The following is a 13,872-nucleotide window of genomic DNA, read 5'->3' on the forward strand; positions in this document are numbered from 1 at the left end:
TGATTAAAGGTGTGTATACTGCAGCAGCATACAAAAAACCACTGAAAACTTCTCAATGTCCAGTAACAGGCAACAAGTCAAAAAGTGCCGAGGACATCCACTCAGTGGACTAATATGGAACCTTCATATATTTTAATTAACAAAGAACATATATATAATATTAAACAGCACAACTAAAAATTATATTGTTTCTGTATAAAAGTTATATATAGAAAAATTGTGAGGAAAGGGATGTGGGGAAAAATTATGTAGTAAAAGGAATTTTAGTGGTGTGTTGTGTTGGGAGGAGATGGTAAGAGGTCTTGTTTTTTAAAATGTCTTGTAATTACAATTTGTGAAATACAAAAATGAGAAAGGCAACTTTGTAGAAAAATAGACAGAAATCAAACAATCCAAAAGTAAAACTTAACAAGTATTTCACAGAGGGGAAAACATGCATGGCTATTCCCAACCTCATTATTAAGCAGGAAAATGCAAATTAAAATCCACAATGAGCCATCTTTTTATACCCAGCAATTGGGAGAAATTACAGCCTAAAGGACAGTGTCTCGTATTTGGTGAATATGTGCACCAGCGGGGTTATTTATATCCTGCTCTTAGAGTGTAAACTGTTTTAACCACCTTTGAAAATGATTTGGCATTACCAAGTAAAGTTGAACATTACATGTAACCCCTAATAAGCCTACCAATATTTACCTTAGAGGAACTTTCACATGCACACATACATACTCTTACATCTGTATAAGAATGTTTACAGAAGTACTGTTGTTGATAGCAAAACCCCAGAACAACCCAAGTGTCCCATCAGTGGTACAAAGGACAAAGGCACTGTGGTATATTCATACACAGGCATTCTAGATTTCAGTGACCTTAATGAATTATAGCCACATGCATCATAATCTCAAAACCAATCGGTGTTTGAGGGAGAGAGCAGCGGCAGGGGGAAGCAAGTCACAGAAGAATGTAGATGTGCGATTCCATTTTTATAAAGGTAGAATTGCAAAAGTACATAATTTATGTTTTGGAAATACTGAAGTCCACAGTAAATCTATTTTAAAAAGTGAAGGAGTGATAAACACAATTCCGAATAGCCTCTGAGGGAGGAAGAGAATAAAGTGGAGGAAGCATGCAGTGGACTTCAAAGGATTGGTGATGTTTAAATGGATGACAGTGGTTTGTTTTAATTATATAATATTAAATACACAAATGGTTATGCAGATACTCTCTTCATAATAAACACGTTATAAAGCAACTTGTCAGGAACATCTTTTGCCAATCTTTTCAAAAAGTTTCCACCTGTTTTCTTTGTTTACAAAGTTAGATATTGTTCCTTTCTTACAATTTTAATGATAATTTAAAAGAATTGGTCAGCTTGTTCCTCAGGAGGAGTTGTCACACTTTCGTTGCCTTACAGATTTCCCATCAGACATCGCGAACAAATCTCTCTCCGAGAGCTCTGCCGCAGTGCTCTGGAAGGCCAAAGGCAGGAGAAGAAGAGCCTCGCACCCGACTGCGGAGTCCTCTAGTGAGCAGGGGGCTAGTGAGGCCGACATTGACAGTGACAGTGGCTACTGCAGTCCCAAGCACAGCAACAGCCAGCAGCCTGCCACAGGGGGGCTGAGAAATCCCGATTCCGGCTCCATCGGCGTATGTGACGTTACTTTATCTTCTCATTTGTCATCTGTGTCAGTGTTACCTTCGCCTAAAGCTGAAGTATCTATTTTCATTAACAGTTCCCATAATATGATGGTTAAAAAATGTGTTTGGTATGTTTTACTATTAATATAAAAATACTTATGGAGAAGTATTTTTTCTAAGATTATGATAAGCGTGCTTCACAGTAGATGGAATTGTGAAATGTTTTGCAAGGTATATGGTGTTTACTCTTAAGCAGAAAATAATTGTCTTTTTTTGTTTGTTTCTATTTTTAGCATGTGGACTCATCTATATGTGCAGGTACTTATTTTCTGCATAGTGTTTTTGCTCTGTTTTCTTCTCTGTCCATGTCACAGTTTTGCTTTTAAGCATGAAGCTTGCTGATGCTCCAAAAAAATTAGAAGTCTTCCAAAGAAATGCACGTTAATTTGAAAGTATGGTTTTGTTGATGAAGTTGGAAAAATGTCAGCTGAAGGTATTCTGCAAGTTGACACTTAACATTACCAAGAACTGGAATGCCACTTAAAGTTTATGGAAATTTTCCATTGTTACATTTAGAATGACTGAGTTTCAACATATGATGTTAGGGGGCACTTTAGGTTTTGGCATCTTTATAATTATATTTTAAAATCTCATTTATTATAGGTGGTGTAAATTGGTCTAATGTAACTTGCCAGGCAACTCAGAAAAAACCTTGGATGGAAAAAAATCAGACATTTTCTAGAGGTGGAAGGCAGACTGAACAAAGAAATAATTCACAGGTAATTTGGATTAGGTTGGAGAAATAGGTGTGAGATGAAGTATTATAAATTGTGGCTTTGAAGAGCAGTGTCCTTAATTTTTGGCAATGCATATTGTGTTTAACATGGTAATCTGTAACTTTGAAGTAGTTTAGCGAATAAAACTATTATTTAAATAATGAAACAAAATGGCAAGATGTTGAATAGGTGGGATATATATTGTACCATTTTCTACTTTTCTCTATTTAAGAAATGTATTTGGATATTTTATAATTTAAAAAAAGAATACAGTCCTGCTTCATCTTCTGTGACTTTTTCCTATCTATATAAAAAAACGTAAAACATATTAATGCCTTAAATATTGATTTTTTTGACCTTCAGGACTACAGCCTTGTCCGTGTCTTTACTTGACTATAAACACCACAAAGCATGCTTGGTGCTTGTTGCACCACCACAGGTGGTGATGGCCACCTCGTGCTGTAATGTGGCCAGACTGGGTAGCTTCCTGGGTTTGGGGAGCAAGATTTAGCTGCAGTACAGCAGAGCAAGTTATATACTGCCACAGACCTCCAGTAACTATCTTCCTGTGTTGGTTGTCTGTGAAATCAGGGAGGCATTGGTTGGTCAGTATTTTTCCTTCTTTAATTTTTAGATAGCATTCCTGGATTTCTTAAATCTTTTTAATGGGCATTCAAGTTATCATATGAGTAGATCTAGATGAATTGAAATAGAAGTAAGTTAATAATGGATTGAATAAACCAAATACTTGACTGTGCCTTGCCTCCCTGAAATGAAGTTCCCTAGCATTAATTATGCTGTCAGGAAAACAAATAGAATAGTGCCCTCTTCCCTATGGTTATTGCAAAATGAGTCGTTTGTGGCAGGCTTGTGAAGCAGTATAGCTTTATTTGATCAGAAACAAAAGAGCTGAAACAAGAATTGTTTATATAGATTAGATAAACAAAATCTGTGGAAGGTTTGGTCAAGTACTAAAATTTTATCTTGAAATTGTAACTGCTAGACCTGCCAAGCTTGCAGTCTCAGCATTGGTACTTTTGATATCAGTAGTCCACTAGAGAGTAAATAATACTGATACAGAAAAATATTTTCTCTCTGCCTCAAAGCTAATGAGAATGGTGAAAAAACACAAAACAAAATTATGGAAATGCATAAACATTTGTTTATTTTGTATCTCTTCATTCCAAAAGAACTGGAGCCAGATGTTGAACAATGTGTTTTCTTTTCTACTTCTGAGGCTTTGTTGTACTTTTCTTAAGTGTGCAGTTGTTTGATTTTTTTGATAGGCAGAATCTTTTTTCTTTTAAGTCAGAATATTTTCCCTTTGCAATTTCTGATTGTTTTAAGGCTTAAAAAGCCTTTTAGAAATGTAGTCAATAGTCATTTGTATTTTCTGCTACTTTTTTACAGTGTAATGTTTTCAAAACTTTTTTATCCAAGGTTTTCTTTTGAAGCATGGTACAATATAATGATGTCAGTTTTCACAGTAGTTAACCAGTTGTCTTAATGTTGTAATATATTAATTTTTTGCTGATTTACTCTTTTAGTCACTTGTTAATTTCTTATGTCTTAGGTTCTGTTTTTGAGCTTTTTTCCTATTTATTAGATTTGTATACCTGCACCGTGTGGTTTTAACTACTGAACAATGACATGATTTTTTAATACTTTAAGCAGCATCTTAACATTTGAAACAGCAGGTCTTTTTCTATACTCTGATGTAGGCTTAATTGTAAATGATAGAGTCTAAAAATTTAAGTTTAATTTTTTGAATAAAATAAAAATGGTTTTATTTTGTGAATAGGTTGAAAAAAATATATGAAAAAGATTATACAACAAACAATCTCATTTGCATCCTGTCTCCACATGTGTTCTCCTCTTAACCTCTACCTGTATATTTGCCCAGAGTTTCTTCATGTCATTATAAGTAAATACATAAGTATGTATCTCATGTTTTATTCATTCTGTTCTGTGCTCTGTTCACATCTCTTAACAATGTATCATAGAGATATTGCTGTATTATTTACTCAGAGGATTTCTGCACTTGTTGTTTTTAAGCAACTCCTAATGTTGATGCATCCTTGTTATTTTCTGGAGTCCTGTTGATGGATGCTTTAATTGTTTATAAACTGTTGCTATTGTTGACATGCTACACTGTTATTTTGAAATCTGTGTGTAGAGCAGTAAGAATGTATTCTACTGGATAAGTATTGCTAGCGAAAAGGTGAAGTCATCTCGGTTATTTGGTAAATATCACCAGATTGTGCCATTTTGCATTCTTAACAGTAATGTGGAGAGTGCTTATTTCCAGATAGCCTCAGAAATCATGTGTTTTCAAGATTTTGGATTTGTGCCAGTTAGGCAGAAATAGTGTATTCGTGTAGTTGAGCATCTTTCCATATGTTTAAGGACCACTTGTACTTTTCTGTGAACTTGTTATGTTCTTTGTCCATTTATTTTGTTTTGATCTTTTTCTCTGTTTTTGTACATTTTTAAATCAATTTGATCAAGTTATTACCAAATTTAAAAAAATTTTCAGAGCCTTTAGTATGTTATATGAGCTGCAAATATTTTACTAGATTTTCATTTTTATTTTTGACTTTGCTTATTAATTGCCATGTACAAGTTTGTTTTAAATACTGTTAAGAAGTTGATTTTTTGTAAAGAAATTTGTCTGATTTCCTCCAATGTGTTTATGTTCTTGTGTTTTTTACATTTAAATCTTTATTCCATTTAGAGTTTGTCTTAGTGGATGTTGTGAGAAATGGGTCTTATTTTGTGTTTTTCATGTGGCTACCCAAATCTCCCACCACTGTGAATTGACAAGTCCATTACTTCATCTGTTTGAGATAGCCACCTTTATCACCTATTAAATTTCCATGTATTTTGAAATCTTGTTTCTAGATTTTCTGTTTTATTGTTTGATTGTTAAATTAATCTATCAACTTAAGGAGAATGGACATCCTTTATGACGTGGCATCTTTCTAGAAAAAAAATGTCATTCTCTTTTTGAGTCACCTTTTTGTGTTCTTTATAAGTATAGTTTTCTGAAAACAAATTTGTACATATTCCTCATATGTTAATTCTTAGTGTTTTTCTTTTTGTTATGTAAATGTAGTATGAAAACTTAAGTCTTTATATATTAATTTTATGCTAGTCATTTAAGAATCTTAATATGTATTTGTTGCTTCTGCTTTTTTCTGTTCTGTAGGCCCAGTCTCTCATAACAAAACTCTTTTAGAAGAACTTAAAAAAACAAAGGTTCATTCCAAGAGATAATTGAAATACTTGCATATTTGATACCCATGAACTTTGTTGGAACCATTAGCTTGGGGATTTTAATTTAATCCTCAAACTTGTTTCCAAGAATTAAGTTGCATTTATTTTTTAAAAGAATTATTTTTGTGTTTGTAACAACATTAATGCATATATATTAACTGTGGTTTACAAGAAGGCTAACATTTTGATGTAATTGTGATGCTGTTTGGAAGGCAGATTTACATTTACTTTTTTGTGATAGTGACTGTACAAAGGAATGAAGATTTCTACTCAAGAATTATTCTCTTAAACAGAAAGAGAAATTAAGGAAACAATACCATTCTCCATTGCAACAAAAAGAATAAAATACTTAGGAATATATCTACCTAAAGAAACAAAAGACTTATATATAGAAAATTATAAAACACTGATGAAAGAAACCAAAGAGGACACAAACAGATGGAGAAATATACCGTGTTCATGGATTGGAAGAATTAATATAGTGAAAATGAGTATACTACCCAAAGCAATCTATAGATTCAGTGCAATCCCTATCAAGCTACCAACGGTATTTTTCACAGAACTAGAACAAATAATTTCACAATTTGTATGGAAATATAAAAAACCTTGAATAGCCAAAGCAATCTTGAGAAAGAAGAATGGAACTGGAGGAATCAACCTGCCTGACTTCAGGCTATACTACAAAGCCACAGTCATCAAGACAGTATGGTACTGGCACAAAGATAGAAATATAGATCAATGGAACAAAATAGAAAGCCCAGAGATAAATCCATACACCTATGGACACCTTATCTTCGACAAAGGAGGCAAGAATATACAATGGAGAAAAGACAATCTCTTTAACAAGTGGTGCTGGGAAAACTGGTCAACCACTTGTAAAAGAATGAAATTAGAACACTTTCTAATACCATACACAAAAATAAACTCAAAATGGATTAAAGATCTAAATGTAAGACCAGAAACTATAAAACTCCTAGAGTAAAACATAGGCAAAACACTCTCTGACATAAATCACAGCAGGATCCTCCATGACCCACCTCCCAGAATATAACAAATGGGACCTAATTAAAATTAAAAGCTTTTGCACAACGAAGGAAACTATAAGCAAGGTGAAAAGACAGCCTTCAGAATGGGAGAAAATAATAGCAAATGAAGCAACAGACAAAGAATTAATCTCAAAAATATACAAGCGACTCCTGCAGCTGAATTCCAGAAAAATAAACGACCCAATCAAAAAATGGGCCAAAGAACTAAACAGACATTTCTCTAAAGAAGACATACAGATGGCTAACAAACACATGAAAAGATGCTCAACATCACTCATTATTAGAGAAATGCAAATCAAAACCACAATGAGGTACCATTTCACACCAGTTAGAATGGCTGCTATCCAAAAGTCTACAAGCAATAAATGCTGGAGGGGGTGTGGAGAAAAGGGAACCCTCTTACACTGTTGGTGGGAATGCAAACTAGTACAGCCACTATGGAGAACAGTGTGGAGATTCCTTAAAAAACTGGGAATAGAACTGCCATATGACCCAGCAATCCCACTGCTGGGCATACACACTGAGGAAACCAGAATTGAAAGAGACACGTGTACCCCAATGTTCATCACAGCACTGTTGATAATAGCCAGGACACGGAAGCAACCTAGATGTCCATCAACAGACGAATGGATAAGGAAGCTGTGGTACATATACACAATGGAATATTACTCAGCCATTAAAAATAATACATTTGAATCAGTTCTATTGAGATGGATGAAACTGGAGCCTATTATACAGAGTGAAGTGAGCCAGAAAGAAAAACACCAATATAGTATACTAATGCATATATATGGAATTTGAAAGATGGTAACAATAACCCTATATGCGAGACAGAATAAGAGACACAGATTCATAGAACAGTCTTAAGGACTCTGAGGGAGAAGGTGAGGGTGGGACTTTCTGAGAGAATAGCATTGAAACATGTATATTATCATATGTGAAACAGAACACCATTCCAGGTTCCATGCATGAGACAAATGCCCAAGGCTGGGGCAATGGGATGACCCAGAGAGATGGGATGGGGAGGGAGGTGGGAGGGGGTTCAGGATGGGGAACACATGTAAAACCATGGCTGATTCATGTCAATGTATGGCAAAAACCACTACAATATTGTAATTAGCCCCCAACTAAAATAAATAAATGTATTAAAAAAAAAAAAGAATTATTCTCTTGCTTCCTATTCATCCCTATGTTGGGGCTTGATTGTTAGTACTCATTTCAGTGTGAATAATTTATGTGAATTAAGACGTTTCTTTGGTACCTGGACATTGTAAATTGTATTTGTTTTGCCATCCTTGTGTGAGCTTCTTTTCATGAACCAACTTAATAAATACTGTATTATGAAAATTTTTAAACAGACATTAAAGTTGAAATAATGTTATAGAGAACATTCATTGCTAGATACTGTCTAAAAGAATTTTCTAAAATTGGCTTCATCACATACATGGTGTATTTTTCCATTCGTCTCTCTATCCATGTTCATGAGTCTATTTTAAGATGAAGTAAATATTTAAAACCAAGAATCCGTTGGGTACCTGGAAAATTATCTAGTTTCTTAACAGGTGCTTATAGGTTATAGGAAGTAGCCCAGTTTTCACAATAGATCCTCTAAAGAAGAATTACATTTACTGTATGACTGTGCTCTAGCTTATAGTTCTGCCATACAGCCTACTTCCCAAGACAGTGTAAAAATTCTGTTTCTCATCAGCAAGTCTTTTTAGACCAGTTGATCAGCATGAGAATTGCCAGGTGCTTCCAGGGCTTTGTGTGCGTATTTTTGATTTCACATCCAAAGTTTATATACCAGCACCTGCAATCCAGGTCTTCTTCAAGTTCTGTTTATTATTAGGATTCTTGAGTAACTGGTAAAGAAGACTGTACTTTTCATATCTTCTCTAAAGTGTCCTGGTTAAGAAGGGCATTTCATATAAGTTGCACTGGGTACTTAAGAGAGAGAACTTAATTGTCTTAAGATAATGCTTTTTCTTACTCTTATGTTGTTTGTATGACAGTTGAACATTTTGCAGATGTATTAATAGGATAATAACTTATGTGACTGAAATTTTTATTCTCTTAACTCTGTTTTCTTATAAACAAGATTTAAAATTTTTAATATTTCTTAGGATTAAAAAATATGAAAGCTGCAGATATTAAAAGATCTAAAATAGTTTTTTATAAAAAAGTAATGCATAGTTTCTCTCAATGGTAACATCTTTGAAAACTGTAGTGCAATGTCACAACCCCGATATTGACATCAATGTAGTCAGCATTCAAAACAGATCCATTACTACAGGGATCCCTTATGTCACTCTTTTATAGCCAGACTCCCTTCCTTTCCTCACCAGCTTCTCCTTAAACTCTAGAATCCACTAATCTGAATCTACTAATCTGTTTCCCCATTTTATGATTGTGTCATTTCAAGAATGTTGTATACATAAACTGATATAATCTTTTTAAGATTGACTTTTTTCACTTGTGTGGTTTTCTGGAGATTCCTACAGTTTGTTAGCTATATCAGTAGTTTGTTTTTGTGATCGACTGCTGTTTTATAGGGTGAATATACCACAATGAGTTTATACTCTCAATGAAGGGCACCTAGGGTGTTTCTTGTTTTTGGTATTACAAATAAAGCCAATATAAGTGTTCATGCCTGGGGGGGAGTAACATGCACTGATTATCACATTTTTGTGCTTTCATTATATTTACCTCATTTGTCAAGATTTTAACCTTTTATAATAAATTATGCACTTTATGAAAATTCGTTGACTTGTATACTTTTGGGTACATTTCTGTATGTTATATTTCAGTAAAATATTTTACTTAAAAATAATACATTTTCCCTCTCCTCTGGGGTTTATTTAGGTTGGATTCAGATGCCGAGGACATAGTACTTCCTCAGAAAGAAGACAGAATTTGCAAAAGAGACAAGATAATAAGCAGTTGAACCCCAGTCAGTCTCACAGAGGCGACCCAAATTCTGAGTCTTTATATTTTGAGGTATTTATTTCAAACTGTAAATTGTTATAGCAAATGTTCCCATTAAGAAATTAATTTTTATTACATTATGATAAGTACTTTTTATGTCTTAACCCATCACTGCTGTTAGATTGTAAGTTACCTAGAAGTATTGACTCACATTTTTTTCTTGGTTATATATAGTTAGCCTAAACATTAGCTTTATTAATGTTTATTTTTATAAATTTTTTTCATGAGTATTCATCATTTTGAAGTAACATGCAGAGATAGAACTTAATTTTATATGAATTTCACCTAATATGAATTTTCTCCCCAACTTTAATTATCAGTGTTGAGTCTCTTTTGTTAAGGCTTTCAAATTTGAAAATAGTTAAATCTGGTTAATTTGTGGTGCTAGTCAGGGGAGTCTTGAAAAGGAAGATAAAAGGCTATTTTACTTTCTCTAATAGGCAGACAGTTTATATTCTAATGGCAGTGTTTTTATTACTTATTCATCTAACTGGCACTCATTGGAGGCCTGTTATGTATTTAGTAAGGTGCTCTCCATGATACATTAAAATGAATAAACATACTACCCTTAGGGAGACGACTGTGTAAAGAGGAATGTAGGCATGTACACACCTGGTAATTCTTAGGTGTGGTTAGAGTTGAAAGGAGTAGTAAGTTTTGAGTTTGAGGCAGGATGGGGATAGCATTTGGAATAGGTTTTAAAGAATGAGTAGAGTTTGTGTCAAGATGGTAAACAGCATCCCAGGTAACTCATTTGAATAACTCATCTTTGTTAACATAGTTTCTATAAAATGGCTTAATGGTTGGGTTTTAAATATACTGGAGGCCAGAGGCTAGAGATGAATAATATGTTACATAAGCTTGATAATTGCTCTAAAGGACTTGAGAGTGCATCTGAAGTTTTGTATCAAGAACAGTACCTGTGGCAGATTTTTTATTTACCCTTAACCATGATTCATTCCATAGTTATATTTAAAGATATTAGATATAATTTTCAGTGTAAAGGAGGATATTGGTTAAGAAATTACTCTGAATAGGGAATTTATTTTTTTAACTTTTAATCTTATTGCTAGGTATATGCAGCAATGGGACAGGGAATATATTAATGAAATTCATATTAAGCCATTTCTTTAAAATCCAAATTATGTGAAATGTGATAAAATCCTTTTTGAATTTCTTTTTATTTACCTGCCTTCCTTGGGTAGAATTATTAATAAAAATGGAGTTGTAGATACAGAAATCCAAAGGATGGATGTGTGGATATGTCCTCATCCTTGAATAATTAAATTAGCTTTGTGTTAGCCTGTGAGAAATGAGACTTCCTTTTTAATGAAAGAGAATAATCTACAACCCAGGTTACTGTACCCAGCAAGGATCTCATTCAGATATGAAGGAGAATTCAAAAGCTTTACAGACAAGCAAGAGCTGAGGGAATTCAGCACCACCAAACCAGCTCTCCAACAAATGCTAAAGGATCTTCTCTAAACAGGAAACACAGAAAGGATGTTTCAACACGAACTCAAAACAACAAAGTAAATGGCAACGGGATCATACTTATCAATAATTACCTTAAATGTAAATGGGTTGAATGCCCCAACCAAAAGACAAAGGGTTGCTGAATGGATACAAAAACAAGACCCCTATATATGCTGTCTACAAGAGACCCACCTCAAAACTAGGGACACACACAGGCTGAAAGTGAAAGGATGGAAAAACATATTCCATGCAAACGGAGACCAAAAGAAAGCAGGAGTCGCAATACTCATTTCAGATAAAATAGACTTTAAAATAAAGGATGTGAAAAGGGACAAAGAAGGACACTACATAAAGATCAAAGGATCAATTCAAGAAGAAGACGTAACAATCATAAATATATATGCACCCAACATAGGAGCACCACAATATATAAGGCAAATACTAACAAGTATGAAAGGGGAAATTAACAATAACACAATAATAGTGGGAGACTTTAATACTCCACTCACGCATATGGATAGATCAACTAAACAGAAAATTAACAAGGAAACACAAACTTTAAATGATGCAATAGACAAATTAGATTTAATTGATATTTACAGGAGTTTCCACCCCAAAACAATCAATTTTACCTTTTTCTCAAGTGCACATGGAACTTTCTCCAGGATAGATCACATCCTGGGACATAAATCTAGCCTTGGTAAATTCAAAAAAATTGAAATCATCCCAGCCATCTTCTCTGACCACAATGCAGTAAGATTAGACCTCAATTACAGGAAAAAAACTATTAAAAGTTCCAACATATGGAGGCTAAACAACACGCTTCTGAATAACCAACAAATCACAGAAGAAATCAAAAAAGAAATAAAATTATGCATGGAAACGAATGAAAATGAAAACACAACAACCCAAAACCTATGGGACACTGTAAAAGCAATACTAAGGGGAAGGTTCATAGCAATACAGGCGTACCTCAAGAAACAAGAAAAAAATCAAATAAATCAACTAACTCTACACCTAAAGCAACTAGAGAAGGAAGAAATGAAAAACCCCAGGGTCAGTAGAAGGAAAGAAATCTTAAAAATTAGGGCAGAAATAAATGCAAAAGAAACAAAAGAGACCATAGCAAAAATCAACAAAACTAAAAGCTGGTTTTTCGAGAAGATAAACAAAATTGATAAGCCATTAGCCAGACTCATCAAGAAACAAAGGGAGAAGAATCAGATCAACAAAATTAGAAATGAAAATGGAGAGATCACAACAGACTCCACAGAAATACAAAGGATCATAAGAGACTACTACCAACAGCTATATGCCAATAAAATGGACAACTTGGAAGAAATGGACAAATTCTTAGAAAAGTATAACTTTCCAAAACTGAACCAGGAAGAAATAGAAGATCTTAACAGACCCATCACAAGCACGGAAATCGAAACTGTAATCAGAAATCTTCCAGCAAACAAAAGCCCAGGACCAGACGGCTTCACAGCGGAATTCTACCAAAAATTTAGAGAAGAGCTAACACCTATCCTACTCAAACTCTTCCAGAAAATTGCAGAAGATGGTAAGCTTCCAAACTCATTCTATGAGGCCACCATCACCCTAATTCCAAAACCAGACAAAGATGTCACAAAAAAGGAAAACTACAGGCCAATATCACTGATGAACATAGATGCAAAAATCCTTAATAAAATTCTAGCAAACAGAATCCAACATCATATTAAAAAGATCATATATCATGACCAAGTGGGCTTTATCCCAGGAATGCAAGGTTTTTTTAACATCCGCAAATCAATCAATGTAATACACCACATTAACAAATTGAAAGAAAAAAACCATATGGTTATCTCAATAGATGCAGAAAAAGCCTTTGACAAAATTCAGCATCCATTTATGATTAAAACCCTCCAGAAAGCAGGAATAGAAGGAACATATCTCAACATAATAAAAGCTATATATGACAAACCCACAGCAAACATTATCCTCAATGGTGAAAAATTGAAAGCATTTCCCCTAAAGTCAGGAACAAGGCAAGGATGCCCACTTTCACCACTACTATTCAACATAGTTTTGGAAGTTTTGGCCACAGCAATCAGAGCTGAAAAAGAAATAAAAGGAATACAGATAGGAAAAGAAGAAGTAAAACTCTCACTGTTTGCAGATGACATGATCCTCTACATAGAAAACCCTAAAGACTCTACTAGAAAATTACTAGAGTTGATCAATGAATATAGTAAAGTTGCAGGATATAAAATTAACACACAGAAATCCCTTGCATTCCTATACTCCAATAATGAGAAAACAGAAAGAGAAATTAAGGAAACAATACCATTCACCATTGCATCAAAAAGAATAAAATACTTAGGAATATATCTACCTAAAGAAACAAAAGACTTATATATAGAAAACTATAAAACACTGATGAAAGAAATCAAAGAGGACACAAGCAGATGGAGAAATATACCGTGTTCATGGATTGGAAGAATTAATATAGTGAAAATGAGTATTCTACCCAAAGCAATCTACAGATTCAATGCAATCCCTATCAAGCTACCAATGGTATTTTTCACAGAACTAGAACAAATCATCTCACAATTTGTATGGAAATATAAGAAACCTCGAATAGCCAAAGCAGTCTTGAGGAAGAAGAATGGAACTGGAGGAATCAACCTGCC

General features: G+C 33.9%; 1 protein-coding gene across 2 annotated transcripts in view; it reads left to right on the forward strand.

The window, feature by feature from the left end:
• The window catches only part of SECISBP2L (SECIS binding protein 2 like), a 58,712-nt gene that overhangs the window by 15,587 nt on the left and 29,253 nt on the right, over positions 1-13,872 (forward strand). The window contains exons 5-8 of one of the 2 annotated variants that reach the window (XM_081508458.1): positions 1,415-1,647; positions 1,932-1,956; positions 2,302-2,417; positions 9,599-9,733. In XM_081508458.1, coding sequence (XP_081364584.1) covers positions 1,415-1,647; positions 1,932-1,956; positions 2,302-2,417; positions 9,599-9,733 — 509 coding nt within the window. The remainder of the gene's footprint in view (positions 1-1,414; positions 1,648-1,931; positions 1,957-2,301; positions 2,418-9,598; positions 9,734-13,872) is intronic. The other variant, XM_081508460.1, reaches the window with a different exon arrangement.

The sequence above is a fragment of the Giraffa tippelskirchi genome, chromosome 7 (genome assembly GCF_054371585.1).
Source record: "Giraffa tippelskirchi isolate mGirTip1 chromosome 7, T2T-mGirTip1v1.2.pri, whole genome shotgun sequence".
NCBI classification, from domain to species: Eukaryota; Metazoa; Chordata; class Mammalia; order Artiodactyla; family Giraffidae; genus Giraffa; species Giraffa tippelskirchi.